Source organism: Cinclus cinclus, chromosome 25 (assembly GCF_963662255.1).
Source record: "Cinclus cinclus chromosome 25, bCinCin1.1, whole genome shotgun sequence".
NCBI lineage: Eukaryota > Metazoa > Chordata > Aves > Passeriformes > Cinclidae > Cinclus > Cinclus cinclus.
In genome coordinates this window covers 1,267,315-1,282,346 of record NC_085070.1, presented here as the reverse complement: position 1 = coordinate 1,282,346, position 15,032 = coordinate 1,267,315, and the positions used below count along the sequence as shown (strand labels likewise).

Below are 15,032 nucleotides of genomic sequence, written 5' to 3'. Positions count from 1 at the left end.
GGAAAAGAGTTCCAAGCTCATTCTCTGCTGATGACCAAGGCACAGAGAGCTCCCTGGGGTTTTGTCTTGGAGAGGTGACACAGGGAATTTTCCAGAGTCAGACAGGAAACAAACGGAAAAGTGAAAGCCTGGATTTTTCTCATTCTATTGCCCCAATGCAAATAATCCTCTCCAAGTGCTGAGCTGCAGCAGGTCCCAGCATCACTGAGTGTCATCGGAACACTTGTGTGTGTTTTCCTCACCTGGGGAACAACGGATCCACAGGAACCAGGCACTGCAGCTCCCACTGACCTGAGAGCAAAGCAGGGACTGTTCATCCTTCCCAGCACATTCTAGCATACCACCAAGCATCCCACAACCCTGCAATTCATTCCCAAGGCATAGAGGGATCTCCTCTCTCCACCAACAGATTGGAAAGTGCCTTTAACTGAGAAAATGATGCATGTCCTTCAACAGCCCAGAGTGTCCCAGCACAGCAGCTGGGACTGGTCTTTAACTGGAGCCAATGGAATACCCAAAGATCCACAAAGGAAAAAGAAAAGAAACCCCCATTCCAGCCAGGCCCTAAACAGCTCCAGACCCAGAGAGGCTGTGTCACCTCAGTGGCCAGAGGGTGACACGAAGCCCAGAATCCTCAGTCAGCCCCTGGGCCAGGGGGAGCTGTGGATCAGGGAATGCTGCAGCAGGTTGAGAAGGGGCAGGATTTGGTGCAAGGCTTTTTCTGAGCCATTGAATGAATTCACATCCAGTGCATCCCTCCTCGTAGGGGCTCAATTTTCCCCCACCCTGCTTCCCTTCATCTTCCTGCACATCTCTTTTGCCTGTTCCTGGTTTCTTAAAGAGGGTGAGGAGAGCCTATCTGCTCCAGGGATGAGTCTGGTGGCCCAGGGATGATCATGGCTGGCCCAGAGATGATCTTGGCTGGCCCAGGTATGATCCTGGCCAGGCCAGGGAAGGCCTGACTGGTCCAGGGATGATCCTGGCTGGCCCAGGGATGGTCCTGCTGGCCCAGGGAAGGGCTGGTTGTCCTGCAGGCAGCAGCAGCAGCTGTGTGTGCCCTATGAGAAGGCGCCCATTCATCTCCGCGAGAGCGTGCGGGGGAGGCAGCACAGCACAGGGGAGGGGGAAGTGTTGGAGGAGGCTGAGAAAAGGAAGGAGGCCACAGTTAAAAATAGGATAAAAGGCCATGAAAAAAAAAAAACGGCAGATTAAAAAAAAAAAAAGCTTCACTCGGAAAATGCTCTGCAGCTGGAGAAACCATTGGGCTGAGCCTGGTCAGCTTTACCTTCCCCCTCCTCCTCCCCAAGCCCCCTTCCTCCGAGCGTGGGCCTGGAAGGAGGCCCAGAAAGCACTCACAGAACGTTTTCCTGCGGGATTCTCCACCGAGAAAAGAGCAGGCAAAGTGGGACACGTGGGGAAAAGCAGGGAGGCTTGGCCAGGGATGCAGGCAGCCCTGTGGGAGCCCAGCCTGTGGCCCAGGCTGGGCTGGGAGCTGGGCTGGAAGCAGGATCACAGGGTCACAGCGTGGGGGCACAGGGGAAGCATCCACCCCTTCTTGGTGTGGGGACAGAGCACATCAAGGTGTTTCTCCAGCTGCAAGAACTTGGCTTTTCTGGCCAAACTGGCTCAACACCAGGTCAGCCCAGGCTGCAAGGCCTTGATGCCCTTGAAGCACCAGCTCTGCTTTTTGGTCTCCAAAAATCCCTGGAATTGTTCAAGGCCAGCCTGGGCACGGCTCAAAGCAATCTGCTCTGGTCGAAGGTGTCCCTGCCGATGGCAGGGTGTTAGAATGAGATGATCTTTAAGGTTCCTTCCAACCCAAACCATTTTGGGATTCTGAGATTCATTTCCCAGTGAAGCCACGAGCACTCCCCCAAATGCTCCAGAAGTATCCAAAAGGCTGGGAATACCTTCAGTCCAAGGATGCTAATTCAGCACAACAGTTGTAGAAACTTCTTCCCCTGGAGTCGTTCCATCCCTCACTTGCCATTAACAACAGTTTTATCTCCACTATCAGTAAGGAAAACAAACCCACTCTGAGTAGAAGGGGTTGTTAAAGTGGCCTTGGCTCCTAAAGGCAGCGCAGCCAGCACTGTGTCCTTGTTGAAATTGTAATGGAATCACAGAATCCCAGAGTGGTTTGGGTGGGAAGGGACCTAAAAGATCATCTCATTCCAACCCTTGCACCATGGCCAGGATTCCACCCCTAGATCAGGTTGCTCAGAGCCTCACAATAATTTAATAATTCCACTAGCAAATCTTTTCTTCCACTCCAGTTTTACACCTCACCTTGTATAATCCAAAAAATATTCCCAGGGAGGACTATTAGGACCCTATTTCCTTATGAATTCACTGTAAGGTGCTAAGTGTGGCTTTCAGCATCCTTTCAGCAATGCTTTGGGCAGGCATGGGGCACCTGCAGTTGGGTGGCAGATGGAGCAGCCAAGGTGCCTTTACAATCCTGATGCCACCTGTGCAAGGAGCAGAGCTCCTGTCCATGAGCAGCCAGCAGCTCCCTCTGGATGGCCTTGCTCTGTCACCTCTGGGCTGGGCCTTTACCTCACTCTGGTGATTCATGGGCAGTGACATTCCCAACATGTGTACCACACATTATGGTACAAGCTGACAAATAAAACCGAATCCAGTCCATTTTCAAATGTTGGCCTTTCAAGCCAAAAAACTCTCCACCCCTTCTTGCTTTATCTATGAGCTAAATCTACATCAGGCTTTCCTTTATCCATATCACAGAATAATCTTATCAGCTTCAAGCACAGTGTAAATAAACTTGCCCAAGCTTCAAAGGCAAAGCATCTTCCCTAAACACGAGCAGCCCTCAAGATCTTAGAAATGCTGCGGGTTTCTATTGTAGGAGGATATATTCACACTTGCATTTTCCCTGTTGACTTGTTTCTTTCACCAACATCAAGACCAAGAAAACCAAAATAGCCTCTGGTGCAGCAGAAGAATAGATGACAAATGGTTTTCATGTGCAGCCGAGACACAAAGGAGAAATGAAAGGCTGTTCCTGGCCCCATATACAAATAAGAGTTTCCTCTCATTTAAAATTAGAAACTGCTCTAGACTGAAGAACCAGCAACATTAAAAAACAGATCAGAGAACAAACACCTTGCATTGCAACAGGAAGAGCTGAAAAGTAATTTTTAAGTATTGCAAGAGACCCAGGAGCCTTTCCCACTCATCCCAACTCACTAAAACTGAATCAAAACCTGTGGAAGACAGCAACAGCTTGAATTTCTTTCCCTGGCTTTACTAATATTTGAGGCAGACTCCAGCCTCTGTAGCAAGAAAGTTCACAGAGCTGTTGTGGAGTAAGGAAGATCTGGGCTGCAGATATGTTGGTCCCTGGAGAGAGCACTTTCACAGAAAATGGTAGAGGGTTGGGAAAAAAAGCCCTAAAACAACTTTCCAGGCACAGACTTGCAAAATGTTCGAGCAAATCTAATGCTGCCAGGGCAGATTTCATCAGAACAGAGCTGACATCATGCTGAGAGAGGTCACTCACAGGAGTTGAGCAAATAGCTGGGATAAGGATGCCTGGGAATAGCAGAGGGGCTTAGCTTCAGCCACAGGCACAGCTCTCTGTGTCCATCTCCTGCTCACCAAAGGAGAAAGGAAAAAAACCCAAATGCCTGAACCTTTGCCAAGGAGAGATTTCAAACTGTACACTTGACCACAGCAGTCACTGGTTCTGCAGAGGTCCTCAGCTGCAGAAAGTCTCTGAACATCAGGGCTTTCCCTCCCCAGGGGCCAATGAGCACCACTAAGGAGCAGGAACTGCTCACAGGAGAGCAGCAAATGCCACGGGAAAGCTTACTTGGGATTTAAGTGCTTCAGGACAGGCTTATGTGGGACTAAAGTGAAGCATAAACTTCATCTTGGCCCTTGGCAAAGGTCACCGTTATGCAACTTGAGCTCTTTCTCTTGGTTCTGTGGCCGGGCCATGCCAGGGGGTACCTGAGCCCTGGGCTGCTCCCTCCTCACCTGCCCCAGGCCAGAGAACATCTGCCCTGCCAGCTGCTCGTACACGACGCCTGGAACCCCAGGATGGTCTGGCTTGGATGGGACCTTAAAGCTCATCTCATTCCACCCCACCTTCAACACCACAAGAAATGGCCCAAAGTGCAAGCTCAGCATGAAAATTCATGTGTTGTGGCAAGAATCAGACATTGGTGCTTTTCTAACAACTTCCAAATTATAAAGGTGTAGGAGGAGACATTGGCTAGGCTCAGACAGGGAAGACAGACATTCCCTAGGCCCAGACGGAGAAGATATTCCCTAAGTCCAGACAGGGAGTTGCTTTAGCTAACGGTCCAGTGTGGCCTCTCCTCTCCAGCTCTGGTGACCACCAACCTTCCAAGGAATCATAAAATCTCAGAACTGGGGTGGAAGAGACCTTAAAGCCCATCCAGTACCACTCCCTGCCACAGGCAGTGACATCTTCCACTACCCCAGGTTGCTCCAAGTGTCCCAACCTTGGACACTTCCAGGGATGGGGCAGCCACAGCTGCTCTGGGCACCCTGTGCCAGTGCAAAGCATTGAGTTACATGAGACCCAAAACTGTCACCAGAGTGGAATGGAAATTTGGGAATGCCTGTTTCCTTGCAAGCCTCCATGGATGCCTCTTTCCGTGGAGCCAGGACATGAGTCCTGCAAATGCCAGGAGAAATGCAGAGGATGCAGCCAGCAGTTTGGCAGGTCCACCCTGCCCATGGGATCCTCCCACAGACCCCAGGGAGCAGCAAGCAGGGCTGCTGCCCCAACATGCAAAGGAGGCACAACACAGAATTCCAAATTCCAAAAACCAGCAAAATCTCCAGCTGAAAGGGGAGAGCTCTCCCACGCCATGGCAGGGAAGAAGAAAGCTCCCACCCTTCAACGCCACTTCAATAGGAGGACAATGGATACAAAAAGCCCCCCATGTGTAAGGTAGGCTTTTTTTTTTTTTTTTTTCTGCTTTCTGGGCCAATCTTCTCTAAGGGAGATTCCTGATACCACCAAGGCAGGTAGCAACCTGGTGATGCTGTGCCTGAGGGGGGCACTAGGGCAAAAAAACCCAATAAATTTGGAAGGCAGGACTGGGGCAGAAGGAGACCATAGGAGGTACACAGCAAACAGAGGCTGCTGTGGATTCAGGCTCGTTTTTCCAGCTGAGGCTTCCCTGAGCCCCCAGCACAGGGAAGGTGCCACCCCTGCATCCCACCCGTGCCACCCCCCGTCCCACCCGTGGCACCCCCAGGTCCTACCTGTGCCGTAGTGCTCCAGCCCGGTGGGCACCTCCTGCGTGGCAGGCTCGTCCCACAGCGGGCAGCACGGCCGGGGCTGGCAGCAGGAGGCCTGGAAGCCACAGGTCACCCAGGGGTCCTCGCAGGGAACTGGGACTCCTTGCTTCTGGAAGGAGCAGGGGGGGACTGTCAGGGGAGCGGGACCCCAAAATATGTAGGGGACAGTGGGGCTTTCCCAAGAAACAGGCAAGTCCTGATCTGGCAGATGCCAGCTCTCATGTGGCTGAGGGGTGTTGGGACAGGGCCAAAAATAGCCTTTTTTAAACCAAAATGAGGAGAAAAGTGAAGGTCACAGTGAGGCAGAGCTCGGCAGGATTTCAGCTTGAGGGGTTTCCCATGGGGACACCCTCTATGGCAGGGGTTTGTTCCACTCCCCATAACTGGAAATGTCATTTTTAGGCAGCAGAAGGCCCCAAAACCCCCAAAATGTGGGGGTTTACCAAGAGGTGCAGAACCACAGCCCTGCCCAGGCACTGTGGGGGAGCCTGGTCCCAGCTATCACATTTATGTTCCTCTTCCTATTTATAGGAATAGTACTTGTGATTATTTTCTATATATTTGGGCTATTTATATTTATATTGGTCTTACTGTTGTGTCCACAGAAACATATTTATACATGTGGTATGCATACATGGGTATATGAGTTATACACCTCATACAAAATGTACAGGTGCATATATAATTTATATAATATAATGTATTATTGCCCAAAAATTACATAATATACTGCATTATTATGTGTTAACATACATTATATATGTACTGATCAAATGTGAGATATCAGCATTTATACACCCACACCGATGTTATCCTAGCTTAACACTCAATATAAATTACACATTTATTTTTTATTGTCTATGAAGTTAAATTTATACTTTATAAAGAAAATATATTTATCAGCCATAGACAGAGAGGTATTTAGAAGCAGATTTGTTTAGACTGGGAACAAAGCTTTAATGAGTGATCCCAGGATATAATTTTGATTTTATTTTGTACACACCTATTTAATACATATATATTTATGTATATATAGTGTGTGTATATAAATGTGCACACTGTATTTATTATGTGCATCTGTGTGTGTATGTTATATTTACCACGGACACACACACACACACAAATATGCCATATAATAAATATGCTGCATTTAAGTGTTTGTCTCCCTAGAAGAGGACAATACCATGCACATACCTATAAATAAATGCAGGATGTTTGAATTTTTTATCATTGTTATCATTTCCCTGAGGGAGAATAGATTTCCTTGATGGCAAATCAATATTTAAAAACCAAATGCTTGCTCGGAACCATTTAAAGGAAAACTGTGGCGCTGCCTTGGGAATATTTCCTGGTTCAGAGTGGGCTTTTCTTCCCAATTTGGGGAAATGCTGGTTTTAGCACAAATTCTTTGCAGCCTGAGGTGTCAGTCCAGGGCTTATACGCTCAGCAGTTCTTTGGGCAAATGGTTAGAAATGTCATTTTTCTAATTAGAGGTCTGATTTCTCTGAATATAGGTCTGATTTATTTAAATAGTGATCAGATTTCCCTAAATATGGATCTGATTTTCCTAAAAAAGGCTCCTATCACTGCCCAACCTATCCCAGGATCACCCTCCAACCTTTATTATACACAACCACCCATCAGCTGCAAACAGAACGGAGCTGGCTCTGGAGAGGGAGCATCGGAGTGGTCCCCAGACTCCCGAAAACCACGGGAACCCTTCCCAAATGCTGCCCTGCTCCGTGCTGATGCCATCGATCCCAGGTGAAGGTCAGCAGGGGGAGCAGGCAGCGGACAGCGCAGAAATCCGACACAGGATCCCGTATCCAGGGGAGGTTTGCAGGCTCGAGAGGGTCAGAGAAGCTCTGGGTAATCACTTGAAATTCAGGACTGCTCTGAACTGCCTAAAACCTTGGATACTCAAGAGACAGCACAGAACTGGGTGGGGCTGGAGAAATCACAGCAACCTGAGAGAAAACTGCTGGGGTAGGAAACCCTAAATTCCCGTCTTTTACAGAGTCATGGAGGGATTTGGATTGGAAGGGTCCTTAAAGACTGTCTCACTCCAGCCCCTGCCATGGGCAGGGACACCTTCCACTATCCCAGGTGGCTCCAAGCCCCATCCAACCTGGACTTGGATGCTTCCAGGGACCCAGAGGCAGCCACAGCTTCTTTGGACCAGGGCCCCCCACCCTCACAGGGGCAAATTTCTTACTAAAATCTCATCTATGCCCACCCTCATTCAGTGCAAGGCCATTTCCCCTTGTCCTCTCCATTCCTTACCATCATTCCAGGCCGAGCCAAAGGGTAAGGAGCTGCATTGCCGATGGTTGTGTCCATATAATAACTCATCATCTTGGAGGTGCCTGCAGGAATGGAGATGGGCATTAGAGTCCATGCCATAAAAACTGTCAATGCCACCTAAATCCATGCTTTCCACAGCTGTATAAAGCTTGGAGCACACTGTCACCTTAATGAGTTTAGGCTGGAAATGTTAAGAGGAAAAATGCCTGGGTTAATAGGAAATATTGTGATTAGAGGAGTCGTATCAACAATGTAGCACCCAGACTGCCAGAGTGTAACCAGGGGAGAGCCTGACAATGGGGAATAACCACCTGCAAGCTGAGGGAAGATGAGATCATATTTCCTTTGCTGAAGAATCAGTAGGAAATTGTTGCCAATTCTTTTCTTGCGAGGAAAAAAAACAAAACAAAAAAAAAAAAAAACAAAGGCAGTTTGTTGAGATCAACACCTTTCCTGTGAAAGCTTTGTCAAGCCCCGTCTGTCTCACAAAGAACTTGGCTGTTGGCTGTTTTCAGGACACATCCTCTGGTTTTGCACATGAGCTTGGGTTTCCCTTGCTGCATCACTCCCTTACAGTCTCACACGGCATTCCTCACACGGGATTCACTCTCCTGAGCAAGTCCTCCCAGAGCTGCTCATTAGCTGGGATTTTTAATCAACAATGAGCCCACTTGTGTTATTCCCTGTCTGTTACCAGAGGCGTGGATGTTTCTCCCTCTCTCCTTGCAATGCCGATAGAAACACAGGGCCCAAGGCACTGCCTGTTTTGGGAGATGTGACTCCAAGGTGCTGGGAGGAAAGAGGGAAGGGGAACAGCTTGGGCTCAGCAGGGCTGGCGGCAGGATGGGACCTGGAGCAAAGGGGATGGCTGTTCGCAGCCTGCTGATGCAGAGGAGCTGCTTTAACCTCCCAGAGGACGCAGCTCAGGCTCCTGGGGAACACCTCTGCATTCCTGCAGAGCCGTGGGCTGTGGACACTGCAGCTGCAAGCACCTGGCTGAGTTACCTCCAACAAAATCCCAGAACCATCTGGTCCAACCCTTACTCTGGCGCTGCACTGCCAGGCCCACCGCTGTCCCAAGTGCCACTTTGCACATGTTCTGAGCACTTCCAGGGAAGGTCACTGCACCATGCCCCAGGCAACTGTGCCTATGCTTGGCAAACCTTTGAGTGAAGAAATTTTCCTGATATCCAGGAATTTTTCCTGATATCCAGGTTGCTCCCTGGGTGCAACCTGAGGCTGTTTCCTTTACTCCTATCACTTATTCCCTGGGAGAACAGACTGAGCTCCCCCTGGCTGTCCCCTCCTGTTAGGGTGTTGTGCAGAGCCAGAGGGGTCCCCCCAAGCCTCCTTTTCTCCAGGCTAAGCCCCTTTACCAGACTCACGCTCCACATGTTTTGTGCCGAGCTGTTCTCAACAGAATCAGCACAACCACATCACCTTCAGCCTCCACTTCTACATCTTGAACATCTCCTGGAGGGCCTGGGATCCTCTCCCAGCCTTCCCTCTGCTCCTTCCCCGGGGGCTTTGCTGCTGCCGGAGCTCTCTGTAGTTCTCCACCCCCGGGGAAGGGCAGAGCTGCTTTGGCTGTATCTCACTCAGCACCTCAGCAAACAGGGACCCCCAGAGCATCTCCCCCACGCCCTGTGAGTAATGGCCCAACACAGAACACCTGCATGTGCACGGTATTAAATTATCATCATCATTTCCTGCTGGTTATTACTAGCTCTGCCTCGAACATCAGCAGAATTGTTTTTTTCAAACTTCTCTTTTTTAATTCACAAGACTGAAAACTACCCCTACGTGGTGAAAGAACAACCAGCCTGTTTCTCTTTGTGCTTTACCCAAAACCACACCAAGTGCGAGTTAGAGTGGCTGAGAAGCCTTAACTAATCTCAGCATCTGTGCACGCCCTGCCAGCCCGCCCTAACGAGGCGTTAAAACGCCTTGGCTTAAATCTCCCTGCAGCTGGGGCAGCTGCAGCTGGGGGAGACAAAGATGGTGTGCAGCCCATTGCTGCAAACTGAGTGAGTACAGAACATTTGGGTTCGAAGGGACCTTAAAGCTCATCCCGTTCCATGGGCAGGGACACCTCCCACGAGATCAGGGTGCTTCAAGCCCTGTCCAGCCTGGCTTCAGACTCTTCCAAGGTGGAGCATCCCTGGCATGAAGGGCATCCCCTAACGCAGGGCAAAGTGCTCGATCCCAGCCCACCACACACCTGACCCCAACCTTCAGCACATGGAAACCATCTCAGGTGAACACGGGCTGACCTTGCCCTAAAGCAAAGGTTGATGCTGCCAAACAAAGCAAGACAGGCTGAGACAGAGCTGGAGAGAGCTGAGGGCTGTTCAGCTCCGCAGTGACACCCACGTGTCTGAGAGCGAGGGGTCACAGCCCCAAAGAGCAGCCGAAGAGCAGTCCCTGGGAGCAGCTCTGCTCTCTACCTTGCAGCTCATGCAGTGGCAGCTGGGGTTCGGTTTGGGGTTTTTTCCCCTTTGATCGAGGTACCTCGCTCGCAGCAGCTCTCGAGAGCCGCGTTCATGCCTCGCTGGGTGTCGTTTGCATCTTTCTCAGGCTGAACCTTCCAGCAAGGCACCATACGCTGATGCTCGAGGCCGCGGCTGTGCACTGACATCAGCAGCACCAAACCCGTCCTGACACCCAGGACAGGCTTCACGCAACAAGGAATAGCAATAGGATTTAACCAGAGCTGCAAAGCAGTCCCAGCAGCTCCCTCACCAGCCTGCAAGAGGTGAATTAGTATCTCTAGACAGCAGCTCCAAGACATTTAGAGCCAGTTTACTATCTGGTTTCTATTCCCCTCCAAGCTGAGCTGTTTAAAAGCAGAAGAGAGGGGCAGGAACGCAACAAAAAACTCAACGACAATTTGCATCCCCATCTCTGTGGGTTCAAGAGAAGTCCTGGTTAAACACAAATTAAACCAGTTCCCCAACTTGATGCAGGTTTTGTGGGTGACAGTGGTTAAAGGACAGAAAAACATAGGCTGGAGGCTGTAAAAAGGACCTGGAATCATGGAATCTCCAAAGGGACAATTCCATGCCACCACTACGGGCTGGGATGGCACCCAGTAGGTGACACGCCCTGCTGGAAAAGACGGGTGAGCAGATCCTGTGCATGGAATAATTGTGCTCTGGAAAAGCAAGTGTGGAAGAGGAGGCAGAGGCAGCACAAAGGCAGCTCCGCTGTGCTTTGTCCAGGCTAATTTTAACAGAACTTCCACCACTTCCCAGAGGAAACTACTTCACAGCCCAAAACGTCTCTCACTGTCAGCAAGTTTCCCTGATGGCTGAGCAATATTTTGCTTCTCTTCAGCTTCCTCTAATAAGAGCCTAAAGAGTTCCTTTCCTCTCCTGGATGCTGTCAGGGAGGTCAGCTGAGCTCCATTCCAGGCTGGAGCTCTTCGAGCAGGTAACTTGGCTGATACTGAGGAAATCACTGCAGATTTACACCAAGATAATCCACAGCCACGGCTTGCTGAGAGCTCCTAGTAAATAGAGGGGAATCAGAACCATTTGGTAAAATCCTTAATGACTTAACAGCTTGACTTCAGCCTTATTGTTTGCTCTTATTATTCCTGTCCTATTGTGAAAACATGTGTGGGAGAACCAGCATTTATTTTGGGATTTGATCAAGTACCAGCCAAAGTTATTACACTCTTGGGTCATTTCTAAACTAAATTAAAATTTTAATTTCATTTCAGCATCCATCCCTCCTCTTTTACAAGGTTGAGGTTTTTTAAATTCTAAGTCAATTACCAAGCTTGGTTTAAAAAGGGAAAAGCTGTTTGTGCTCATGATTAACACACTCACACCCCTGCATAAGTTGGGAAGGAGTTAAAAATGAATATTAGAATAAAGTGAACTTTGTCTGTTGAGTATATGAAGACACTTTACAGTATTTTCATGCAATGTTTTTGTTTTATGGTTTGTTTGGATTTTTTTGACAATAGGAAGAAGGAAGTGGAGTGATGTCAGTGCGACTTCCCAGTGGCAGAGTCAAGTCCCATCTCTGTTTCCCAGTTTAATGCTCCATCCACGGCTCTGCTGCAAAGTCCTGAGGGTCAGACTGTTCCCCAGTTTATGAGCTGCAGCACCACACTCAGCTCCACCCCACGGCCCTCAGCCCCAGCTGGCACCCAGAGAGGGGGGTCACTGCAGGGTGCTGGGACAGTCACCAAACACTACTTTCCTCCATCCCAATAAACTGGGAAAATTACTTTTCCATGGGGTCTGATGAGAAGCCAGGAGGATGGGGCAGCATCAGCAACCCCACCAAAATATTTCTGGCTTCAAGAAGCTGAATCGAGGCTTTAAAATCCTGCAGCAGCCCCTGCCATACCCCCACCCTCCCCGGGCTGCCTGGTGACCCAGAGCTGCTCAGTGATAACTGACTTCATTTTTGCATCGAGCAATAATTTATCGTCTTTGAGGGGGTGGGGCAAAGAGCCGGTGGAAATGACATCCTTCCGCCAGGCTTTAACCCTTGGGATTCGGGCACTTTCCAGCTCCGTTCCCAGGGGAAGTAGGGGTTGTTGATCTGTTGGCATCTTAGAAACCTCCTCCCATTCATCAGCTCCTGGAACCCGCCTCGGACAAAAGGAGCATCCCTAAGGCAGGAGTGGAGCAGTGGACGGGAGTGTGCTTTGCACGCTTACAGCCATGGTTTTTAACAGATTTACCACACTAAATCACGCATTTCTTATGATTTTGTAACTTTAGAGTGTTCGCACGCGGTTTCCTGCCGGGCAAGCAGGCGGGGCAGTCGCTGCTGCGGTAAACAACAGAGTAAATACAGCAGCAGCGGACCTTCTGCAGCCGCTGTCAATGCTCCGGGAGGTTAAAGGGCCGGGATAAGGTCACCCAGGGAAAGTGAGGGGGCGAGGCCGAGGATCTGAGCCCCCGAGCCGCTGTCCGGGCGCTGACTGCCGGGGGAATTAGCGCCGGTGAGGAGCTAAGGATGGGGCAGGAGCCGCCTGTCAGCGCATCCCTGGCTGCTCCAGCGCGGGGCTCTTCCCTCCCCCGGTGCTTATCAGATCTGAGGGAGGTGTGATGAGATCTCAAGAGCCTTCCCGTTTGGCTGGGACGGGTGACAGGGCCGTGGGAGAGTGCCACAGTGGTTAAAGTTGGGCCCTGTCTCACAGAGACCCCAGTCTCTGTGCTTGGAGTAAACTGCTTTTTCTCTACGTTCCTCCTACTCTCTGCTCATTCATCGATTGCTCAGCTGCTAATGAAGATAAGATAATGCCCCCATCAGCAGCACAGCGAGCTGACAGCACGGCTCAGGCAGGAGAGGCTCTAGGTGGGATGCCAGAGCTGTTGCCATTAAATCACCCTGGTCTGCCCCGGCTCACAGCAGCCACTGGCTGGGAAGGAGGATGTGAAGGGAGGGTTAATTAGGTCAGCTGTTATTTCACTCACAAATTTGCCTCCACAAAGCAGTAGACTCACAGCACGATGCCATGGGCCAGGCCCTCAGCTGGGGTAGAGCAAAAGGGGAAAGAATGGGATCTGTGTCCCAATGTTCAGAGAGGAATCTCTGCTCCAGGGCAGGACTTGACCCATCTCACAGAGCCCAGCCTCTCCCGTAGCTCAGGGGCTTGGGCAGGGCTAGACAGCCCAGCTGGGAGTGCCCTAGGATCCCTGTGGGACCTTCAACAGGACACCTGGACCAGCCTGCCCAAACCTATTCAGAAAATCCCACCAAACTCCACTCTTCCATAGGGCCCCAAATCAATTGGGAAGGTGGGGCTACCTTGTGTGTCTTTGTCCCTCAGCTTGCCAGACGGGAAAGAGTTTTGTGATCTGGAGGTCTCCCCCAAAAAAGCTCCGTGGTGAACCTGAGGTCAAGGGACCAACATATCCCAGTGCTGGGGTACAAAAAGCACCTCAAGCTTCCACACACCACCAGCCCCTGGGTAAGATGAAAATACCCCAAAAAAATCAGGCTTGCCAGAACGTTATTTACATGGCAGGCAGGGGAAAGCTGCAAACCCAGGGTGAATGGGCTGCAGCAGGAAACCGGCCCGGCCCAGCCCGCAGCCCCAAAGGTGTCAGCTGGCAGCGCAGGATGGGAAGCTGATGATGACTGTGACACAGAGTGGCCACATGCAAAGCAATGATTTACAGACCAATGGGAAGGGGGAAGGCCTTGGCTGGGCTCCTCAGGGACTCAATTCCCCCTGCCTGGGCTGGGGCAGGATTCTGCTCTTCCCAGGGAATAGCAGCGGCTCGGCAGCACATCTCTGCAGCTGTCAAACTCCAGCTTCTCCCAAGGGCAAATGCTGGCACCTGTAGCACTTTCAGCCCTTTAAGGGATGGCATCGCCATGGAAAACAACTGGAAGGGTCCCTGCAAATCCTTCCAATCATCCCTGCAAAGCAGGAATTGGCCCCGGGTCTGTCTGCCCGACCCCAGGCACTTTGGATCTCCTCTCCCTCACAGCAAAACCCAGCCAAATTACACCAAAACCAAATTACCATTCAAAAAAGCAAAGGAACTGCAAATTTAATTCTGTACTAATGCCTGTGCACAGCCTTCCACCTCTATGAGGAAAATAATAACATTCTCCTAAATCTCGGTATAAAATTTATGTACCACATATACGAATATATGTAAAGATTTTTAAAGGGAAACATCATCTGAGACATATACAGAACATTCTGCAGTAGGGATACACAAATCAGTTACTGGGTGAAACTGGAAATGGAGAGAGGAAAAGTAAATCACCACAAACCAAATCTGATGTGTCCTGAAAACGTCCACAGGTGCCTCCAAGCCCCGAAAGAATTCGAAGAGCCTCTCTCCCCACCACTTACGGCTCAGCTGAAGGACCCAGGGAAAAGCTTTATATTCTCCACGGCTTCGCACACTTGTGTCCGCTCTCCTCCCAACTACCTGGTGCTCTCCGCGCTGGAGCCGGGGAGGATGGAAATACCATAGTGTTTGAGGCAGGGCTATTCAAAGGCAGGGGGAGTGGTCAGCCCCGCGCCCAGGGCGCTGCGAACGCCGCCAGCCAGGAAAGAGCCACCTCTGGCCGATGTCACGGCGCTGGGGAAACAAAACAGCCGCTGCTTGGAGGTGGGGATGGGGTGCAGCGTGGCTGGGGTACAGCTCCGCTCTGGGGTGGCCTTTGGGACCCGTGCCCTGTAAATCCATCCGAGGCTCCAGCCTGCCTGTCAGGTGCTGCCGCAGCCCCCAAAGTCCTATGAGAGGAGTTTATTCCTGCCCGGGGGCCAAATTAAGGCTCGCAGAGCGCGGCCAGGTGAGGCTGTTCCAGCCCTGACCCCCAAATCCCAGCCCGGCTGCTATCCCTGCCCGGAGGCGCCTCACGGAAGGAATCCTTTGCTCCTAAAGGGTCCCTGGCACCGCTGCTGTCACTGGTCCCCTGCGTGTCCCAGGGCACTG

The 15,032-nt window shown here is 50.7% G+C and overlaps 1 protein-coding gene across 2 annotated transcripts in view; it reads right to left on the bottom strand.

The window, feature by feature from the left end:
- Nucleotides 1–14,565, bottom strand: part of ETS1 (ETS proto-oncogene 1, transcription factor) — a 72,033-nt gene extending 57,468 nt beyond the window's left edge. Inside the window, exons 1-3 of one of the 2 annotated variants that reach the window (XM_062508532.1) lie at nucleotides 14,523–14,565; nucleotides 7,585–7,667; nucleotides 5,266–5,410 (exon numbers count right to left, since the gene is read on the bottom strand). In XM_062508532.1, coding sequence (XP_062364516.1) covers nucleotides 5,266–5,410; nucleotides 7,585–7,667; nucleotides 14,523–14,565 — 271 coding nt within the window. Of the gene's footprint in view, nucleotides 1–5,265; nucleotides 5,411–7,584; nucleotides 8,346–14,522 lie in introns of those variants that run through there. The other variant, XM_062508531.1, reaches the window with a different exon arrangement.
- Between the last annotated feature and the right edge of the window lie 467 nt (nucleotides 14,566–15,032).